The sequence below is a fragment of the Talpa europaea genome (assembly GCF_964194135.1).
Source record: "Talpa europaea genome assembly, chromosome: 16".
NCBI classification, from domain to species: domain Eukaryota; kingdom Metazoa; phylum Chordata; class Mammalia; order Eulipotyphla; family Talpidae; genus Talpa; species Talpa europaea.
The window spans coordinates 46,922,307-46,943,915 of NC_140084.1; the positions used below are offsets into that span (position 1 = coordinate 46,922,307).

The 21,609-nt window shown below is 51.9% G+C and overlaps 1 protein-coding gene across 1 annotated transcript; it reads right to left on the reverse strand.

Moving 5' to 3' along the window:
• Positions 1–437: 437 nt before the first annotated feature.
• PLEKHA4 (pleckstrin homology domain containing A4) lies at positions 438–20,391 on the reverse strand (the record flags this gene model as incomplete). The annotated part of the gene is made up of 19 exons (XM_084257279.1): positions 438–697; positions 918–1,030; positions 1,710–1,768; positions 2,571–2,732; positions 6,886–6,962; positions 7,035–7,134; positions 9,543–9,683; positions 11,622–11,720; positions 12,755–12,904; positions 13,038–13,118; positions 13,238–13,285; positions 14,631–14,714; positions 15,316–15,595; positions 15,935–16,150; positions 16,685–16,794; positions 16,943–17,039; positions 17,141–17,217; positions 19,114–19,221; positions 20,308–20,391. The coding sequence occupies 19 exons, from the start codon at positions 20,389–20,391 to the stop codon at positions 438–440; spliced, it is 2,346 nt and encodes a 781-aa protein (XP_084113405.1).
• Positions 20,392–21,609: the final 1,218 nt, after the last annotated feature.

Consider the following 21,609-nt stretch of genomic DNA (forward strand, 5'->3'; position numbering starts at 1 on the left):
CAGCCCCCTCCTCTCTCGGACCAGGAGTCCCGGCCCCCAATATCCTGCTCCCGCCAACTCGGGATCCACGGCGTGGGGCCGCCTTCGCCTCAGCCCCGGTGATCCAGACCCTCAGGGGCCTCCTCTCTCAGGCGCTGCAGGACACCTTGGGGCGTGGGGTCCCCAAACCCGAGATCCCGCCCCTCCCCGCCTCGGGGCCCCAAGAACCCGTCACCCCAGCTCGACCCCTGAGTCACAACCCCAAGAGAAAGACAGCTATTGACTAAAAGTTCAAAGTTTTAATCCGAAATTGGACAAGTGTTGGGAAAACCAAACTTCGGCCACAGCAACCCCTCCCCCTCCCGGCCGGCCGCCGCGGGGGGCCCCAAAGGGCGCCGAGCGACTCCAGGTCGCGGGGCGGACCCCCCGGGCCACGCCCTCACGCCCCGATTGGCTGGTCAGAAGCTGGACTGCAGCAGAGTGACGCGCAGAGGCCACGCCCCCTCGTCCGGGGTCAGGGCGGGAGGGGCGGGCCCCGAGGCCCACGTGGTCTCCCAGGGGGCGGGGCCTGGGCCACGCCCACTGCCTGGGCGGGAGAACGCGGTGGAGCCCGAATTGGCCAGGGCGGGAGACCTGGGGGGCGAGGTCACCTGGGGCGCGGGATCAGACGCGGGCGGCGCAGGAGGGAGAGTGTCCGCTCGGGAGTCCACATTCCCACCTGGAGAGGGCAAGTGGGGGATGAGAACGGCAAACTTTGGGACCCCAGGCCTTTCTCCCCCCAGACCTTGGACAGGGGTTCCCTCCTGCCGAGGACCGAGAACCAAATGCTGTCTCGCCTTTCCTCGTCACGACAAACGCTCCCACAAGGACCCAGGACCCGGGTCTCCGACACCCTCTTCCCGAAAACCTAGGGCCCCAAGGTCCCCGGCCCTCCTCGCCTGTCATCATTTTGTGCCACTGCGACGCCTCCGTGGCCAGGGCGTGAGAGAGGCTCAGGACTCGCTCCCGGTGACCTTCGGACGTCGGCAAATACGGGGTGGCGTTCCTTGGACTAGGGGGAAAAAAGAGAAGATTGGGGGGACGCGTACTAATAGCCTCTACGGAGAGGACACAGTGCCGCGCGCGTCCTTCTGGGAGTTGTAGTCCCCAGCACGTGTCTCTAACAGACTTTTACAAAGGCGTGGCCTGGGCCTTCCTGTTGGCTCAAGGGGTTAAGTACCGCACTAAGACACAATCCGCAGCCTCTGCAGCACGAGTTCAATCCCCAGTCAGCCAGGGAGCAACCCACATGGTGCAGCAGACCATTTCTGTCTCCCCGCTGCTCCCCTCAGCAGTGGATTTCAGTCAGTCTGCCTGTTCTGCTCCCTGCTCTGTCTCTGGTGAGTTCTCTCACCCCCTGCACCTCTGGCCTGTACCCCAGCTCTTATATGCATATAATTTTTTTTTTTTTTAAAGCTGTGGCCTTCACAAAAGCCTGTGTTTTGCCTGATGTGTAATTCCCTAGTCCATAAATTTTACCCAATTCTCTGACCTGGGGGCCAAGTTAGACATTCAGGGAGTTTGGAGAACTACAGTTCTCACTAGGGATCTAGGGCTTTCTGGTGCCACAGGAACTCAAGTACTTCTGAAAGGCATATTTCAGAAATCAGGAACATTAGCAATAATGTTACTTCCCTCTGCTTTAGCAAATCCATTCCCCTACTCCTTTTACACCCCCTCCAGGTGCTTACCTGCTCCAGGACCCCGAGCTTCTGAGAAATTTCTGGGCTCCTGAGTAGCCAAGGGCAGGCTGCAAGGAAATGGGGTGTTAGAATTCCTCCCCTGGAAACCCCTACCTTCTCATTTAATGATGTAGAAGAGGGGGACCAGAGAGAGGATGAAATTGCCCCAAAGATTCAGCACATGGAAAGCAACAATGGATTAAAAAAATACCACCCACCACTCCCATGTACCCCCTTCTGTGTTCTGGGAAAAGTCTTCCTGCAAAGAATCCCTCTTTTCCACATGATGGAGGTAAGAGTCACAAAGGAAGTCTCCCCTCTTTACCTCTGACAAGATCAGAAACAGACCCTCCAAATTTACATTCTTTACCTCGTAAATGATTGACTAGACTGTTTGTTCCCCCAAAGAAACTAACTAGACAGAAAAAAAAGTTTTGTATTCAACTGACTCACCAGGATGCCCATTCCCCACTAAAATCATCCCATGTATGACATGTCTATCTAATTCCTCCCTGGGAAGGTGGAAAATGAAACCCCCCTGCTGAGGCGCTCTGATCTTCTCTGATTCGGGGCGCTCTCCATGGCAACAGCATGAATTTAAATTCGGTTCCTTGCTGGCTTGTTTGGGTTTTCCCCCCAACCTTTGACAACTAACAACTGCAAAGAAAAACGGAGCCTGGTCCAGACCCATGACCCCCACTTGCAGGGAGAAGGCAGGTGATACTGAAAAGTTGTCTCTACCCCCTCCCCCACCCCTCCACTTGGGAAGGAAGGTAGAATTAGGGGTGAATCTGAAAGCCCAGGAGGTTGGGCACGTGCCTGTTAACAGAGAGGAAACCCATCACCATCCACCCACCCTGCTCCCCTCACCCTCTGGTCGGTGTCAGGATGGCATCTGGCGGGGGTCAGTGTCCTCCCCAGGGTGAGGCGCCCAGGGGAGGCTGGGCGAGGAAGAGGCCGCCCACACTCCTGGTTTCTTCGCATCCTCTCCAGCTGCTCCTGGGCACTCATCCGGGGACGGGCCAGGGGAGCCTGGAGGCGAGAAATGTCTGGAGACCCCAACCTTGGCCTCCCTTTGATCTCTTCCGTGGATCTCTGAGCTCTAGTCTCACCCCCTCCAGCAAGGTCACCATCAAGCCACAGGGCTCTTCAGCACCAGAGCTGACACCCCTTGACTCCATGCATCCTCCCTTCTCCCACATGGGTCCTCAGGACAAAGCATTGGAAGCCTGTGTGACTGGGTCTCTACCCGCCAGTCTGGTCTCAGCTCCCTCAGCAGCCCTGCAGAATGCAAAGACCCCGCCTAATAAGGCTCCACTTTCCCGGGCAGACCAGGTGTCCTCCCGCTAATCCTCAGGACTCTGGGTTATGGGTGACAAGAAGCCACTGAGCCAGCTCCGACCACGACAGGAAGGATGGCAGCTACTGAGTGAAGATCCACTGGGGTTGGCCTTAGAAAGAGAGGACTTCACAAACTCTCTCTTGACCTCAAAACCAGACAAAATTTGAGGGGACATCATGTGACAATAGTTCAGCCGCCCCGAGGCTGAGAGAGGCATCGAGCGCCTCCTGGGTGGGGTGGGGTGGGGTGTATGGCCCTGCTGACACCTTGATCCTGACTTCTCCCCTTAAGAACTTGGACCTCCCTGATGCCTCAAGGGGTTAAGCACAGCACTGTGAAGCTATTCTCAGCCTCTGCAGCATGAGTTGGATCCCTGGCCAAGGAGCTACCCACATGGCACAGCAGACCTCTCCTGTCTCCCTGCTGCTCCCCTCAGCAGTGTATTTCAGTCAGTCTACCTGTTCTGCTCCCCAATCTGTCTCTGGTGAATCCTCTCACCCCCCCCCGCAGCCCCCCCCCACACTTCTGGCCCACACCCCAGCTCTTGTATGCATAAATAAATAAATCTTTAAAAAAAAAAAAAGAATGGGCAGGATAGCTAAACAGACACTTCTCCACAGAAGACACACAGATGCCAACAGGCACAAGAAAAAACGCTGGTCATCACTTATCAGGTAAACACAAATCAAACCATCATGACATACCACCTCCCTCCAGTGAGAATGGCCTGCATCTAACACGACCCCTGTCTCCAGAGTCCCCGTGGCCGCTGAGGTCACGAGCATTTAGACATGTGAACACTCAGGTACTTGCTTCATTTGCACCTGGCTCTGTGACATCATGTTTGGTAAAACCTTTTCCAGTGAAGTAGAAAAGGTTTAGCCTATTTTTATTCCCCTCTGGCTCATTCATGTAGTAGGGCATTGCCATACATATAATTTTTTTTAATTTTTTTTCTTTTTTTTTAATAGAGGCATGTTTTTATTTATTTGTTTGTTTGTTTGTTTTGTTTATACATGCACTGGGTACAGTCAGAAGTGCGGGAGGGTGAGAGAATCCACCAGAGCCAGAGCGGGGAGCAGAACAGGCAGAAGGACCGAAGTACACTGCTGAGGGGAGCAGCGGGCGGCAGGAGAGGTCTGCGCGCCATGTGGGACCCTCCTCTGGTGGCCGGGGAGAAGCCGGGGATCGAACCGACGCCCCAGAGGCCGCGGGCAGCCTCGCAACCCAGCGCTCAACCGCTGCGCCACCGGGGAGGCCCATATAATTTTTTTAACTTGACAGTTAAATCGAAATGTTATGCATACCTTTTATCCCATTTGCTATGAATAATTATATATCTGGGGGGAGAAATTTTAATGTATTTGATGATGGGGGCTCCACAAGACACCACTGGAGGTTTTACATGGTACATAGAATTTGTTGGGGCCTATAGGGCTGAAAGTTTAGTCTCTCCCAGGCCCAGCAGGCAGGGATGGGAAGTTTGAACAGATAAAGGAAAGTGAAGAATTACCTGTGACCACTGAAGGCTGATGTAAATTTTATTTATTTTGCATACAAGAACTGGGGTGTAGGCCAGAGGTGCAGGGGATGATGTGTGTGAGAGGATTCACCAGAGTCAGAGTGGGGAGCAGAACATGCAGGATCCACTGAAACCCACCACTAAGGGGAGCAGCAGGGAGACAGGAGAGGTCTGCTCCGCCATGTGGGTCAGCTCCCTGGCTGGGGATCGAACTCAGGCCAAAGGCCCCTGATGTAAATTTTAAAGAAACCCAGGCACTAACCACAGCCTGACACTTTAGTAGTCAGGAGTCAGTCCGGATCTGCATCTTAAATCTTAGAGCCCTTCAAATTCAGAGTATAAGAAAGCACCAAACTTTTCTTTTGGTGGCCAGACCACCACTTTCTCCGTTGTCCCAGCAGCAACGCTGTCATTTAATAAATCTGCCTTTTCTGCTTTCCATACAGTCTCTGGTGAATTCTTTCACCAAGGAGACCCCTGTGCCCCTTCCCTGCAGGGGATTCCCTCTCCTTACTTCACTCTAGGGCGCATACGCACCCTACTACCTAGCTGGAATCTGCAGCACTTTGCATTTTGAATTACATTTGGCTTTGGATGAGGTATGTATCTAGATCGATGTGTCTAGAATCCGGCTGCCTGGCAACATCGACGCTTCTTTTAAGCTGGTGCAAACAATTGTTACTCCCCGCACACTGTTTCCTCCAAACCCTCCCTGGGGCAGCCCTCCAGGCTGTTCCCCACATCGCCACCAGAGGGCGCCCGTTCCCACTAACTGCAGTGCCAGCTGTGGCAGCCCAGGAGGCAGGAGGCCAGGAGGACTCTCAGAACCCTCCAATCTCCAGGATGCCTCAAAGTCCAAGTCCTCCCCTTGGACCACAAGGTCCTGCAAAGATCCATCTGCGTGCTCGGTTCCAGCCGCACTGGCTTTCTACTTGCTCCGCCTGCAAGCCAGGTCAGCTCCTGCCTCAGAAACTTGCAAAGTCTGTTCACTTTGCCGTTAATGCTCTTGTAGCACATGTCCCCAAGGCTGCTCCCTCTCCTCCTGCAGCTATCAGCTCACAAATCACCTATCCACGAAGCCTCCCCAGAGCACGCCATTGACCTTGCTCTCCATCTGTGAGCATCCCAAAGTTCCTTGACCCTGTTCTGCTTTTATTTCCTTTTAACTTGTATCAAATAATGCATAGTAAGTTGATTGCTTGTCATCTGCCTCCTCCGAGAATCTTGAATATCACATTCACGACAGAGAGATTTCCTTCCCTCATCTTTCATCAAGCACTTCACATGCTCGACGTGCTAGAACTTTGTGTCGGTGGAAATGTTGCATGCATTGACTGTCCCGCAGGGCAGCTACTGGCCACAGGTGGCTCCTGAGCTCCTGAAAGGCAGCCAGTGCAGGTGCATTTACTTTATTTTAACTCCTTTAAAGTTACGCAGCCTCATGTGGCTGTAAACTAAAATTAACTGTTAAAAGGATACGCCTCTTCCAGTGAGATCATATAGGGTCTCAAGCCCGAGAGCAAAGGGAGAGCAGGACTGGCCTGATAAAGGAGCTGCATCAACAACAAAGCGTTTCTGGGCAAAACTTCAAGGACTGTGGAGTTGCTAAAACTCCAGTTTCCAGAACATAAAGCTCTAAAGAGACAGCGTAAGTCTAATAAACCCGCCCCCCTTGTTTTCCTCGAGGCATAGACAACATCGGAGAGATGCGTTTATTGGACACCTGCCCCAACTTTCTCTGTAAAAATCCTTGAAAATGTAAAATGTTTTCCTTGCATAAAATTCTCTTCGGGAAGCTCAGAATTTGGGCAGCTTTCCCAGAGTTCTCCAGAGGCTGTTCCTGGGCTCGAGTCCTAAGTCTTGAATCTTTGGTAAAGACGCTTAATTTTTATTTGCCCCAGTTTATTTAAGCCCACATGGCTCCTGGCTCCCTTATGAGACAGCCACGTGGGTATGTGGTAAATAGTTGTTGAATGAATGAATGATAAATGAATGAAGTGCTTGCTCTATTCCAGGTGCTATTTTTGACCCTTAGGGTATTTGTCTAGTTTGAATCCTCACATCAGCTCTGGGTGGTGGGCATTGCCATCTGCTCCAGTTTGCAGGTGAGGAAATGGAACAGAGAGGTTTAGTAACAGACCCAAAGTCACACAGCTCGGAAGTGGCAGACACCAAACCCAGTCTGAACAATCTTATCTGTCTCTCTCTGCTCGGGGTGGGGGGTGGGAGGGTGACCTTAGAACTCCCCTCTCCCAGCTGTTTCCCCAAGAGTGACAAATCCATGGCGGCCAGATCCAGGGGCTACCTGATGGATGGCCTACCTTGGTTCCTGGCTGGGGGGAAGGAAGACGGCGGCCCTCAGGGCTGGAAGCACGAGAGACTCTTGGAGACCCAAGACCTGGAAGGGCAGAAGGGGACGTGGTGAGGGCACAGAACGCCAAGCAAGCCCCACCCGGCCCAGGGCACTCACCTGAAGAAGGACTGGCCGGGTCTCTGTTACCCGCCGGGGGCCGCCCCCAGTCAGCCTCGGGGGACCGAGACGAGCTCAGTTCCAGAGACTCAGGCAGGCTCTGCAAGGGTTGAGAAAGGGGAATGATGACTGTTCTTGTTACTACCATTTCGCAAGCACTGGGCAGTGAAGATACCCTAAGTGTAGGATTAAGGCTATAAACCCTACCACAGCCCGGGCTGGAAGGGATTCGGGGAAACAGGAACCCTATTACCCTGCTGGTAGGGATGTGAATGGAGCAGCCATTATGGAAAGCCATCTGGATTTAGCTTAAAAAACTAAAAAGGGAGGGCCTCCCTGGTGGTGCAAGGGGTTAAGACACAACCTATGAATCTATCCACAGCCACTGCAGCATGAGTTCGATTCCCAGCCAGGGAGCTACCCACATGGTGCAGGAGACCTCTTCTGTCTCCCCGCTGCTCCCCTCAGCAGTGGATTTCAGTCATTCTGCCTGTTCTGCTCCCCACTCTGTCTCTGGTGAATCCTCTCACCCCCCCACACCTCTGGCCTATACCCAGTTCTTGTATGCATAAATAAATAAATCTTTTTTAAAAAACTAAAAAGGGAAATACAGTATGACCTGGAAATCCCACTCTTGGGGACCTATCTGAAGAACAGGAAACCTTCAACTCAAAGCAATATGAGCTCTCTGGGTTTCTGACAGCCCATGACTGGCGAGGATGTGGGGCAGCCTAAATGCCCATCCACAGACAGGACTGGACATTCCACTCACACTCTGGGATACCAGTCAGCGCCAGGAGAAGTGAATGGCAGCCACTTCCAGCACATGGAGAGAGTCTGAGGGAGTGATGTGCATAAAGCAAGTCACAATGACAAAAAATAAATAGCAGACATTTACCTGGCAGATGATTTGAAAAAGTAAAATAATTACCAAAACTAGCAGACGTTCATCACACAGCGAGGGCTCTCAGGTTAAAAGGCAGGAGGAGGGAGAAGGTGACAAGCAATATAAGGGATAGCAGCGGGTGTAGGGGGTAGGGTTAAAAAATAAATAAAATGTATTTGTCTACTCTGATTATTGCTGTTCCAACTTTCACTTAGTAAGTACCTGCCTGCTAGGTATTTACACATTACACCTATGCCTTGTTTAATGATTTTTTTAAAATTTATTTTTATTTATTTATGCATACAAGAACTGGGGTATAGGCCAAAGGCGGCGGGGGGAGGCATTGAGAGGATTCACAGAGTGAAGAGCAGAAAAGGCAGAATGACTAAAACACACTGCTGAGGGAAGCAGCGGGAGACAGGAGAGGTCTACTGCACCATGTGAGTAAGCTTCCTGGCTGGGGGGTTCAAAATCAGGCTGGGGCAGTGATAGCACTGAGACTTAACCCCTGGGCCACCAGGGAGCATAAAGGTTATACATTGGGCATGGTGCTAAGCATAGTGTATTCTCTTACTGAAGCCTCTCGATGAATCTATGAGGCAACTATAGCTCTGTCTTACATATGGGGAAACTGAGGCTCAGAGAACTAAGTCAATGATGGATTTAACAAAGACAGCAGAGCTGGGATCTGAACCCAGGTCCCTCCTAGATACATCACCTGAAGGTCAGGGCAAGCATCATCTCTAATCCAGCATTGACAGTAGTGGCTCCTGCTTCCTGAGGACCTACTCTGTATCCATTTCTGCTGCTCATAAAAACCCTACAAGGTAGGGTCATTGGTGGCTGGTGAATGTTCAACAAATCCTCTTTTCAGAAAGACACATACTCCTATGTTCATAACAGCACTATTCCCAATAGCCAAGTGTCCAAATGATGGATGAGAGGATAAAAATGCGGTCCCTATACACAATGGAATACTACTCGGTCATAAAAAAAAATGAAACCTTGCCATTTGTGACAACATGGATGGAACTTGAGGGAATTATGCTAAGTGAAATACGTCAGATGGAGAAAGACAGACACTGTATGATTTCAGTTGCTTGTGGAAAGAATAAAACTAAAACAAACTCTTAGACACTGCAACAGAATGATGTTGAAAGGGGAAGGAGAGAGGGGGAGAGAGGTAGAGAGGCTGATTAGTGCTGATTGGACATTTTGTGGTGGGCATGGTGAGAAAATATAATCTTGGATTCTACACAGGGTTGCAAAATAATGTTACAACAATTCTTTAAAATGCCTCTTTGGGAGAAACGAACCTAGGTTTGTCACATGTGTCAATATCCACGGTACAAACATTCCCCCCATGATCAATTTCAAGCTTCCAACATGACATCATAGAATGTGGAGTCAAGAAGAGATGCAGGCCAGGCTCTTGGGAGGTGCTGAGAGCCAGCTATGATCACAATATAACAACGAGAAAGCAAAAGCTTCTGGAACTTCAGATACTTGCCTGAGGTTGATTAGCTGGTCAAGGGAGACAGAGGTGAGTCGGTGGGCATTCGGTTAGGCCAGGGCAGATGGGACAGGAAGTTGAGGTGGGAAGAGAGGTGTGTGAGTCTTACCTCCCTCTCTGAGGATTCCTCGATTTGGAGTGCAGGGGATGGGGAGTCAGGCTCAGTGTGTGTGTGTGGTTTCTGGGGACCCCCCAGACCGGCCAGTGTGTCTTCCACCATCCACAGCTGCTGCTGAGCAGATGCTCTGTCCTGGGGTGAGCGGGGTTGGGGGGAAGGAATTCGTTACTCAAGAATTGGAAGATGCATGGAAAGTTAAAGGTCAGAGACAGGGTCTGAAATTGACTGGCTGTGTTTACGGAGCCATACGAGGACCATGTGTGCTAATGAAGGCTGTATGTGTGAGTATCTCTTTGCACATGGGTATACCATTGACCTACCACCACTTCTCATAAACACTCTTTTCTGTACTGCTGCAGTGTTACCTCTGTCAGAAAAAGGTGATACAAATGCATGAGTCTGTTACTGAATGCCCTAGTCTACTGCTTTGGTCCATTTGTCTAACCTTGAGTCTTAGTAAATGTAGTTTTACAGTCAGACATAGTCCCCAAACTTTGTTGCTGGACGTTGCTTTGGTTACTGCTGTAACAAGAGTCATTTTGTCAATCCACATTAAAACCTCCTGGATTGGTTTTGGGGTTCTGCATCCCCATTGGAGAACCCAATCTGAGGAGCCTACATGTTTACATTATTCCATTATTCCATGAACATGGTCTGCCTCTCCATCTATGTGGGTCTTCTTTTACTCCTCTCGATCGCTTGAGGCTTTCAGAGTAGATGGCTTGCATAGCTTTCATTACATTTCTCCCTGAATATGCAGTCTGAGTTAATTACAAACACCAGTGTTTATAAATAATTCTTATCTAATTGTTTGGTCCTAGCACGCAGGAAGTCGACTGGTTTTTGCACATTATCCTTGCATTCAGTGACCTTGCTAAATTTGTTTATTCTAGTTTATCTGGAGATTATTTTGAATTTTTTATGTTTACAAAATCATGTCATGATTTTGTAAATCATGTCTGTAAATCAAAACCACTTGAGTTCGTCCTCTCGGTCCTTATTAACTTTGATTTATTTCACAGACTCGTGTATTTCATACCAGGACATCTGGTATGAAGGCAAGTTTTCGAGATTACACTGTCGACAATAAAGCTTACTGGAGATTTTTTTATAGATGACTCATCAGATTAAGGATGTTTCCTTCTAGTCTGACTTGGTTGAGAGCTTTTATCATTTCTTCAAAGATTTTTCCTGCATTTACTGGAATGATGTGTGGTTTTCTGCTTTATTCTGTTAAATGTGGTAAAATACATGGACAGGTTTTCAAGAGTTAAATTAAAGTTGTATTTCTGTAACAAACCTAACCTGTGATGTATTGTTATTTTCATAGATTGCTGGTGCTGAGTAATATTTAACACCAATAGGAGGAGGGTTAGAGCTGATAGGTGGACTTTAGGAAGAAATAGGATAGGTTTCGTGTGAAGAGGCTGGGATTCAACCCCGGAGTATGCATATAACACCAGAAGCCAGAGTTTCTTAGCTAAAGACATGTGTTTTAGAAACTCAACCACTAGGTTCAGAAAGACGAAGTGGATCTGAGGTTTAGCATCAGAGCTTACACTTCCGGACTGGGGCTTGAACAAAGGGACTGGATTTAGAACTGGAAATTCCAGAGGATAAATTTAACAGCATCAGTCAGGATGCAGAACGCAAGACATGAACTTGCAGGATGGGGAAGGGCTGAGGAGTGGAGTTTTCACAAGAAGGGCAGGACTTCAAAACAAGACAAGAGATTTAGAACCAGAAACATGAGTGGTTCCGAAACTGAAGGTAGGTCTGAACTACCACAGGGCTTTTTAATTAAAAGACAAGACAAAGTGGGGGGTCCTGGGGGAAAAAACAAAAAAGACAAGACAAAATGGGAGGGGCTTGGGATAAATGTGGCTTAAATGTAGCTCACTATCTACCAAATACCTACGTGTTTAATATTTGCTTACATTTATGAAACCTTCACAACGATCTTATAAAGTGGGATTTTGTGGGCAGGGCTTAAAGGCCTAGAGTGTTTCCATGTGAACTTGGAGTCAGAGGTTGTGCTGCTGGGCCTGGGGCTTTAGGGCAGGGATGTACCTGGGGGGCCCCAAGGTGCAGCAGGTACTCAAGGGTCTCTCTCAAGGTGCCCAGCTCCTGCTCCAGGCCGCTGTACATGTCCCAGACCCGCTCTCTCTCCTTGGTCCCAGAAAGAGGAGCCACAGGTTAGCACGCCTGCCAGCCAAATCTTGTCCCCAGTCCTTCTGTCCCCAGGGGGGTAGGGTAGCCTGGTCCTGGTGCCCTGGAGGCAGGGGGAGGGGGGGAAATCTATGGACTTTAATTCCCAAGGATGTCTGTGCTCAGACTACTGAGCACCCAAGTCTATTTGGAGCCTATCCTTCCAACTGACTGCGAGTGTGGACAAATAACAATTTCCTCTGAATCCTCTGGATCATCTCTGCACTCCCCTCGGGCAGCAGAGCCTACAGATCTAATGAATTATTGGAACAGTCAAGACCACCACCCCCATGCATCCCGGAGAGTAGAAATCTCCTTTTGAATAATAGTAATAATAACAATAACAATAATACAGCTAACATTTGTTAGGTGCTGTGCTTAGCTCTCCCTCAGTTTTTATGCGGTAGATACTCTGAATGTGAGCATTTTAGAAGTTATCATAATTATAATTAACTCTTAAATGCAGCTTACTATCTACCAAGTACCTAAATGTTCAATATTCATTCACTTATTTACGTATATTTATGAAATCTTCGCAACGATCTTAGAAAGTAAATACTATTTTTAGCACCTCACATTTCCAGGAAGTATCTAAGGCCCAAGGGGTCTTAGATAATTTTTATTTTTATTTTTTTTTTTTAAATAAATCCCCTCTATGTATTTCATATAACTCCCTGACCGCCATACACACACCCCCAAATCTATGCATCAGTCATTTTTCTTAAGGTCACCCAGTTACTATGAGTAGAAGCTCATGCTACTATGAGTAGGAGCCAGGAAACCTGTATCAAATTCTCCTATTAAGCCACTACATTAAATTCTGCTGCCTCTGCTTGCTTCTCATCCTCTAAAATTGTCACGATCACTGGTCTGAAATTTAGGGAAAAGGAAATTCCCAGAACTGTAGTCCTATGAGCCTTTAGGAACATGGGCCTTCGTACAATGGGTGGGGTCCTGGGGCCTCCCTGGAAGGCATGCACCTTTGGGGTGCTCACCTGGGTCAGGTGACAGAGGGTGGCCCTCACGCTGACCAGCCGGTCCTGTAGGAAGCGCTGTCGTCCCCAGGCCCTGCCAGGAACTGCAGCCTCCCTGGTTGTTTGGCCCATCTGCTGCCGGGTCAACTCCAGGGCTGCTTCTAGCTGCTCCTGCATCCAGATGAAGCCACACCCAACCCCAGGGAGAGAGAAGTGTCCTGCGTTCTTGGGCAAGCTGGGATCAGGAAGGACTCGGGGCAGGTGGGGAGGCCATGTGTCCATCCCCTGTCCCAGCAGCCCGTACCTTCTCCTCCTGCCTCTGGTCTATCTCCTCCTGCAGCCTCCTGAGGAGCCGATCCTGCCCACACAGCTTGTTCAACAGGGACTGGAGAAAAGAAAACAGGAGCTCTGAACGGGCCAGGCCTGGCTCTGCACCCACCTCCTCCCCCCACCACATAGAACATTCTCGCCTCAGTTCTGGGAAGTTGGATCAGGGGCACTTACATCTGTCTCCAAGCTTTGGTGGAAAGGTGAGTCCAACGGGGGACCCGGCTAAGGAAGAGCAGAGAAATTGGGGGTCACATGGACAAACAGATCCCTATTGTAATTCAGTGCTGAGTCACTCCCTATTTCTTTGGACAGACCCTTCTCCTTAGCAGCTTCATCGCAAGTTTTAGCAAACCACAGTAGGCCAAGTGCCCATCCGTGACTTTAGGAAGACCCAATGGGCTCTGTTACCAAATAGTGAATGTAAATATTACAATAAAGCGGGGCAGGGCTGGGGGTGGGGAAATGTGACACTTTCTTTATGATTGAGAGGGAAACAAGAACGCTGGGGCACCCTGTTCCAGTTTAACACTGCATTAGAGACCTTGACCAGTGCCATACACTAAGAAAAAAGGAAACAAAGAAGGCCTCCCTCATTTCTCAAAGGTGGGGGAAAAAAATAAAGAAAAAAAAAAAACAAAGAAGGCCTCCCTGGTGGCACAGGGGTTAAAGTCTCAGCGCTATCAAGCTGTCACCAGCCACTGCAGAAGGAGTTTGATCCCCAGCTAGGGAGCTACCCACAGGGCGCAGCAGACCTCTCCTGTCTCCCCGCTGCTCCCCTCAGCAGTGGATTTCAGTGGATCTGCCTGTTCTGCTCCCCACCCTGTCTCTGGTGAATCCTCTCACCCCCTGCACCTCTGGCCTAGACCCCAGTTCTTATATGCATAAATAAATAAAAAATAAATCTTAAAAAAGGAAAAGGAAACGGAAACAAAGAAATATAAGGATAGGAAAGCAAAAGATAAAACCATCCTTGTTGACAGATAATATGCTCATTGATCCTGTAAATCAAAGAGTGATTAGAACCAAGAAGAGAATTCAGCCAAGATGCCAGGTGCAAGATGGGATGACAACACCAATAGCCTATCTAGACACCATCTAGATAGAAAAGGTTATTTTTTAAAAGAAGACATCATCCAAATAGCTATGAAACTAAAAGGAATTCAGGAGTTCTCTTAACTGAGAGCACAATGGAAAACCTTTTAGATTTAAAAAAAATAAAAATAAAAACAGAACAACCTGGAAAGTGATATGAATGAACAGAGAGATGTGCTCTGTGCTACCCAGCTGTGGCTGCCTTAATAAACTACTAGAAGTGGGCCTCCCCTGGTGGCGCAGTGGTTGAGCGCTGGGTTGCGAGGCTGCCTGCAGTCTCTGCAGCGCCGTTTTGATCCCCGGCCGCCGGCGAGGGTCCCACAAAAAAAAAAAAAAAAAACAAATAAACTAGTAGAAGTGCCTACCCAGAGGCCTTGAAATATCCAGTCTTAGCAGTCCAGGAGATGACATTCACCATAGCAAAAAAAAGGGGGGGGGTGTGCAGGGGCTCTAGCAGATGCCCCAAGTTACCTACCAATAAAACCAAGGAAGTGCGGTTGCTAGGAGGTTTCGGGGGAAGCTGGAGATATGTTGAGGTGCCAGAGGGGGCCTGGAAGGAATACTAAAATGAGATGTTTAGAAATTGGCATGTCTCAGCAATGAAAATTTGGGTGGCTAATTGAAGTGCTTTAGGAGACTCTTCAAGGTGCAGGCTAGATTCCCATGACTCCCCCAACTCCCTGCTCTCCAGCTTTGTGTGCCACTGTGGGGACACAGAGAATGGTAATAAATGGACAAGACCAGCAGAATAGCCACAGGGGCCAAGGGAAGCTGCAGTCTACTCTTACATTTGTGGTTAGCTGTGGATATTCTGGGCTACAATCCCATAATGCTCAGAGTGACCAACTTGGCAAGAGAAACTGGATATATAAGGCATATGCAATTCTGCACTGCCTCGAAAGGTACAGGCTTGGAGGAGAGTTTCCGGACTACAATCTCCATAATGCTTAAGGGGTAATGCCAGAGACTGGCCTGAAAAGACAGCCCCCATGACCAATGGGAGATAAAGTCCATTCTCCCTTTCAAATCTGAACCCAGCTTTGCTTCTGTGAACTACAATTCCCATGACACTCAGGGGGTAATGGCCTAGAAACCACTTTGATAGACAGCCCAATGCCGCATGGGAAAGGTAGTCCCCCTCGCTGTCACTCTCTGCTCACCTGTGTTCTGGTCTCCTGACTCCAGTGTTGGGGACTCCGAGGGGGTCTTCCTCCTCCAGCCTCAGAGGCAGGTCCTCGGCGGGGAGTGGGTGGCCGGGAGAGGGTCTGGCGCTGGGGACCAATATCCAGGGGAGGCCGGACATCGATGCGACTCATGGGGGTGTGGGGCCTGGCTGGGGGTGCTGTGTCTCCAGAAGAAGGAGGTGCTCTGCGAGCAGGAGCAGAACTGGGCCGGGGGAGGCTCAGAGGGGAGGGTGGGCGAGACAGCGGTGTGAACAGGCTGTGGGGAGGTGAGAATTAGTGAACTGGGTCGATGACAGCCCCTTCACCCCACTACCCACCAAGTCAGCTTCAAGGATGTGTCTCCCTTCAGTGTTTTTTACTGCCCCTCTGGAGAGGTACCTTCCGCTGCTGGCCAGATCCCCAGTTATTTCCCCCTTCAAGTCATCTCCTTAGGACTTCATCCCCACAGCCTCTGACCCCACAAAAACCCCAGCAAGTCACACTCAGGTGAGCAAGCACTAAGCCAGCCTCTACTCAGCCCCAGTCTCCACCCTTCTTAACCTCTGACGCTCAGCCCCAGGGAACCTCCTGGCCGCAGACTCTTTGTCCAACTCACTCGGGGCTCCTCGACCTCCGGATGCGGGATCCAGAGTGGAGGTCGATTGTGGGGCTGGGGGCGAGTAGTCCGGTTCTGCCACGACCCCTGGAGAGCCGAGCTACTTCTGGTGATTCTGAACGGCGCCCCTCGTCCCTTCTTCTCCCCTCTGGGGGGCCACCGGGGCCCCCAGGGCCTTCCCCCGGCTGGGGACGCACAGGTGACCTGGGCCGCCCACTAATGAGTGAACACAGAAAAAGACATCACCCTTGGAGCCCCATAACGGACCCTATCCTCAAATCACAGATGAGGAGACGGGGGCAGCCCACAAAGGGAGGTCTATAAATCATTCCCATTTTGTAAATGGGGTAACTGAGGTCTGAGTGTGGAAGTGACTTGTGCAGGGCCACCAGATCCATCAAGGTCGCTGGGCCCAACGCCCCAGGCTGTGTCTGCAGCCTGAAAACAGGGTGGGGATGGAGATTCGAGATTCGCTTGAGTTTTTTTAATCTGACATTGAGTGACAGCCTTAGGGGGTGGAGTCTTCTGAGGGGAGCAATTGGAGAGTGTAGAATATTGAAGAGGCTGGACCAGATGGGGGGCAGAGCTTACAAGAGCAAGTCTTCCTGCAGATTAGAGCCCAAAGGGGCCCGCTAAAGGAACAGCAACAGGATGTTGAAGAGGCAGGGCCTCAAGAGGAGAAGCTAGGGGTGATTAGACAGACCCAGATTGGGGGTACAGGCTCAGGAGCGTGGCCTGGACTAGACCCACCAATCGTCCCCCTCCGCGCGGGAGGCGCGGCCCAGGGCCCGCAGCCAGCCCCGCAGGTCCTCCAGCGTGTCCGCAGCCAGGACGTAGGTCCGCATGCCCGGGTGCTCTGCCTGCAAGAAGAGAGAGCTGGAGCCAGGTGTCCAGGCCCTCTAAAGAGGAGGAGGCCATGGATCCTGCTCAGGATCCAATGCCGACCCCCACCGCCTCGTGCTTTAGGGCCCACGACGGGCTGATGGACTCAAGGACCGGTGGACTCACAGTGAAGGTGAAACGCCGACCTCGAGGGGCTCCGGGCCCATCTGGTCTGATGCTGTAGCTGGGGAGCAGGACGCTGCCCAGGACGCTCTCTTCACGGCTGTCTGCAAAAGAGCGGCTGGAGTTAGGGGTCACGCAGGATCTGGGGCCGGGAGACTCGGCAAAGGGAGGGGGCGGCCCACCCCATGCCAGCTGGGGCACTGACCCTTGTAGTAGAAGAGGCAATGGCCAGAGAGAACGAACCAGCGGCGTTTCCAGAGCCGGAGCCCAGCGCTGTCCTGGGGAGAGAGTGGGAGGGAGACCTAAGTAGAGGCGAGAGGGAAAAAGGACATGGACGCAGTACACGTGGGGCAGAGGCCCAGGAGGAGAGAAGCAGACACGCGTGCTGGGCAATAGGGTCTGACGGAGAACCGGCAGCCTGGGTCGTAGTTGACAGGACACAGGTTCCGGGCGATCAGACCTGACCCATGTGGAGCGGTGGACTTCCAGCTCCACAGCTTTCAAACCAGGCCCTGGAACAAGTCTCTCCCCACTAGGACATTCATGTTTTCCTGTCTGTCAGAAACAGAAGTCACAGGAAAGCTGGGAGGAGGTAAAGTAACACACGTGGTAGCGCCTGAGACGCAGAGAGGCGAGGGAGGTGGCACGGAGCCATCACCCTGAGCCCTGTGTCTCCCCTCATGCCCTCTTCGACCCCTTCCCACACAGTCTTTTTTTTTTTTTAATAGAGGCATGTTTTATATTTATTTATTTATTTATTTGTTTGTTTTGTTTATACAAGCACTGGGTACAGTCAGAAGTGCAGGAGGGTGAGAGGATTCACCAGAGCCAGAGCGGGGAGCAGAGCAGGCAGAAGGACCGAAGTACACTGCTGAGGGGAGCAGCGGGCGGCAGGAGAGGTCTGCGCGCCATGTGGGACCCTCCTCCGCTGGCCGGGGAGCAGCCGGGGATCGAACCAGCACCACGGAGGTCGCGGGCAGCTTCGCAACCCAGCGCTCAACCGCTGCGCCACCAGGGAGGCCCCCCACACAGTCTTCTAAAATCATACTCGGGCCTCCCTGGTGGCGCAGGGGTTGAGACGCAACCTGTGGGGCAATCTGCAGCCACCTCAGCATGAGTTCGATCCCCAGCCAGGGAGCAACCCACATGGCACAGCAGACCTCTCCTGTCTCGTCCACTGCTCCCCTCAGCAGTGTGTTTTGGTCAGTCTGCCTGTTCTGTTTTCTGCTCTGTCTCTGGTGAGTCTTTCACCACCCCCACCCCCACACACACACACATCTCTGGCCTGTGCCCCAGCTCTTGTATGCATAAATAAATAAATCTTTAAAAAAAATAAATAAAATCACACCAGATCCCATGAGTCCCCTGCTCCAGAGATTGCTCACCACCGGGCTTAGAATAAAGCGCAGATTCCTCATGGACAGTATTGATTTGCATGAGAATCACCAGGGACACTCTTTTTTTTTTTTTAAACACAAATTCCCCTTTCCAGAGTAGCTTTATCCTGATGCTGTGGCTCTGGGGTGGCCGTGACAACAGGCACTGAGAGCAAGTTCCCAGGCAAGCTGAGGGTGCTGGTCTGGAACCAGCCCTTGAGAACCACAGCCCTGCAGCCCCTCTTCTCTCCTCTTGGCTCACCCCAAACTTCAAACTTTGACCTCTCGCCCCTCAGCCTCGTGGGAAGTCATCCCCTGTGCTTCTATCTTCGTGGCATTTTCTGCAATCTGCAGTCATCAAGTCTACTTTATATACTCATGGATCGTCAACCCGCACCCCCATCTTGACTGTATTATATAGTGGTCCTTATGGATGGGGGTAACTCTGGATAATTCCACGTTAGGTGACTGTGTCACTGTGCAAAAGTCACAGCAGGGGTCTAGGCTCTCTAGAGAGACCATTATCACGTAGCTCGATGCTGGCAGAAACATCGCCGTGTGTCTGGGCAAGACTGTAGAGCCTTTGTTTTATGTGAACAGCGTGTGCCCCAAGGTTTGGTCGCCTGCATTTGTCCAGGGGATGGTGAATGAATGAGTGAGACATGACAGAATAAAGGGAGAGGCGGTGACGCCAAAGTGAAACATATTTGGAAACTCGGGAGGAAAGAAACGAGACAGTCAAGGCCACAGCCTTGAGCGTCACGCAGAGTGTCCCTGCCCTGCTCCCACGCACTCCACCTGCTTATGAAGCCAGCCTCGGATGTGCACTGGGAGGTTGGGGTCCCTTCTGAGCGCATTGCCCCTCTTCCCGAAGGCATGCACCTTGCTCACGGCCCGGGTGGGTTTCTGAGGAGAGAAGGAGGAAGAAACATGAGCTTGGCATGGGCCAGGGGAGGCGTGCAATGGGGTGCAGGCAAATGGGGTGCAGGCAGACTCCGGTCCTCGCTCGGCTGCCCTCAGAAGCCAGGTCAAGGAGGAAGCTGGGTGTGGAGATCAGAATTTGGTGTGCACACACCACAGCTGAGAGACACCTGGAGGGGCCGACGGAGGTGTACGGGAGCAAGGAAGTGGCCAGTGGCTGATGGAGAAGGGATTATGGAAATAAGGATCTGCTTCCAAGGAGGGGAAGCCTTTGGCCAGAGAGCCGGAGGTGGAGTGCAGCCTGTGGGGTCTCAACGGGAAGTCTTGCCCCATCCCAGGTCCCCATCGTCAGGAGGGACCACCGGCTGAGCCTGGGGATGTGGTCAGCTGGAATCGAGGGACACCTCGGGGCCAGCAAGTGACCTCTCTTAGCAATCATGTCCAGGGAAAGAGATGACTCCCAATCCTTCTCCTGTGCACTCAGGCACCTCAGAATCCACAGCCAGATTCCCACGGGCTGCCCGTCCTTGGAGACGGTGCTCACCAAGGCCAGGACCCAGTCAGTGGGTAGAGATGAGTGAGGGGAATGGCAGGAGGTCAAGGGCAGGAGCGTCCATCACGGATGGGGTGACAATGTAGGATACAAGTACCTTGGGCCTCATGGGCCTTATCTGTCAGAGAAGGGATTTTCCTCCTGGAATTTCAGGAACCGGCTAGATTGGAGGGCCAGAGACAGGACTTTCTAATCAAGAGCGGGTATATTTCTGAGTTGGGAGCGGGGTGTTCGGGGAACTCGTGGCTGGGGAGTGGCTCTATCTTAGCAAGCAGAGTCCAGCAGAGTTGTTACCCTGGCTCTGATTTGGGAAAACACAAGGGGCGGGACCAGCTGGGAGCGCCTCTGAATTCCTAGCTGAGGCTGGTGGGCAATTTGAGACCTCAGGGGCAAACCCCCTTGCGAGGGAAACTTGCTCTTCACAACCAACCTCCCACCCCTGGGGTGGCACCGAGCCACCAGCGGGGCCCACTCTCCTCCCCAGCCGCCCACTCCGCCACCCCCCATGAAACTCAAACCTTGGTGCTCAGGTTGCTGATGGAGGAGAGGGTAGAGGCGCTGCTGGCCAGGCTGAGGCTGCTCCGAGGTCGAGCCTCCTCCATCAAGGGCTGGGGAGAGAAAGAAAGGAACTGTGTGCCTATGAGTGCAGCTGACCCTGCTGGGGACAGAGACGGGGTCAGGGGCTCAGAGGTTGGAGGAGGCTGAGGAGAAAGAGCCTGTTGTTTGGGGACTGGGGGGCTGGGGAAAGCCCTGGCCTGGGACCACATACCAAGGGCCATGCCAAGTGAGGTGGGCGGCCCTGGCAGCTGCAGGGTGGGGGGGCAGCTGTCTACAGCCCAAGACAGAGAATAGGGGCTCTTTATTCTTGCCCCCCAGGAATTTGACCCCCCACCCGTGCTCAGGGACCCTTAATTCCCTACCTTTTTCCTGCATCCCCCAGTTACCTGTCTCCTGCCCTCCCACATGCACCCCCCAGACTATCCCTGCCAAGTCCTGGGGTGCCAAAAACACACACCCAGGTATGCCCTCCCAGCCCAGCCTGGGAACTTACCAGTTCTGGGGTCCTGATCACAGGGGACAGCAGGCCAGTGACAGCCAGTCTCCCTCTCTCTGTGTCCCTTAAGGGCTGCCTCTCATAGCCACAGTTTTTGTCTTTCTAGTCTCTGGTGGTCTCTCTTCTTGCTTTTAGATGATCTCTGGCCCCAGCCTCACCTTTCCAGCTCTCCTGTCTGTCGTTTCCAGTGTCTCACACTCATTCTCTCTCCTCCATAGCACGTTCCCAGTCTATTTCTGTCCAAACCTCCTCCCTTGGACTCAAGAGTCTCTTCTGGAGTCTGTCTCCTTCTCTCCCTCACACTCAGTCTCGTCCTCTTGCTCTCTGTCCCTCCACGTCCGCTGTTTCCTCCTCTCTGATTCCCCCTCTCACTTTCTCTTCCTCCCTCTCCCAGTTTCTTTCCTCTCTGCTGGTCTGCCAGCCGCCCACGCTGCTGTCTCCCCTCCCAATCCCGGCTGACCCCGCCCCTCTTGGCCTCCCCACCACAGCCTGACCCCTGGCTCAGCTGCCCCCACAGCTGAGGGGTGGGGCTGGGGGGCCGCTTGACTCCTGAGTCCCTGCTGGGCTGGTCCCTGGAGGGCCCCAGTGCCCTAAGGGCTGAGCTGGGATTCCTAAAGGTTTGGAAAATAGCTGAGCCCAGATAGCAGGGCCCCAGTGGGCTGTTCAAGGGCAGGGACCTGGGTCATTGAATGAAGAGAACTTGGATCTTGGAAGCCATGAGGGCTCAGACTCCTGGGTGTGAGCTAGGAGACAGGGCATCTGAGGT